Source organism: Priapulus caudatus, unplaced genomic scaffold (genome assembly GCF_000485595.1).
Source record: "Priapulus caudatus unplaced genomic scaffold, Priapulus_caudatus-5.0.1 Scaffold19960, whole genome shotgun sequence".
In the NCBI taxonomy this organism is placed as follows: Eukaryota; Metazoa; Priapulida; class Priapulimorpha; order Priapulimorphida; family Priapulidae; genus Priapulus; species Priapulus caudatus.
The window spans coordinates 1-565 of NW_014597021.1; the positions used below are offsets into that span (position 1 = coordinate 1).

Below are 565 nucleotides of genomic sequence, written 5' to 3' on the forward strand. Positions count from 1 at the left end.
TCGCCGCGAAAAGTTCATTCCTCGTGGCGGCCCTGACGGCGGCGATGGTGGTGATGGCGGCGATGTCTATCTCTATGGCGATATGAACTTGAATACGCTAGCTGACTTCAGACACGTTCGCACTTACACCGCCGAGCAAGGGCAGAAAGGACAAAGCCGAGACAAGACAGGCAAAGGCGGCGAAGACTTACTCGTACATGTCCCTATCGGCACACTCATCTACGATGAAGACACCGGCGAACTGATCGGCGACATCACCGAAAAAGAACAAAAAATCATGGTCGCCAAAGGTGGCTGGCATGGCTTGGGTAACGCGCGTTTTAAAAGCTCGGTCAATCAGGCGCCAAGAAAATCAACGCCCGGCACACCCGGCGAAAGACGACAACTACGGCTTGAACTGAAAGTGCTCGCCGATGTCGGTCTACTGGGAATGCCTAATGCAGGCAAATCAACGTTCATCCGCGCCGTATCATCAGCGAAACCAAAAGTTGCGAATTATCCGTTCACAACATTGTATCCAAACCTCGGTGTCGTGCGAGTCGATCAACACCAGAGTTTCGTGGTT

General features: G+C 52.7%; 1 protein-coding gene across 1 annotated transcript; it reads left to right on the top strand.

Annotated features, from left to right (window-relative positions):
• Positions 1 to 82: 82 nt before the first annotated feature.
• Positions 83 to 532, top strand: LOC106820542 (GTPase Obg-like; the record flags this gene model as incomplete). Its single annotated transcript, XM_014825051.1, has 1 exon — positions 83 to 532. A coding segment is annotated over exon 1 (450 nt), but the record flags the coding sequence as incomplete, so codon positions are not given.
• Positions 533 to 565: the final 33 nt, after the last annotated feature.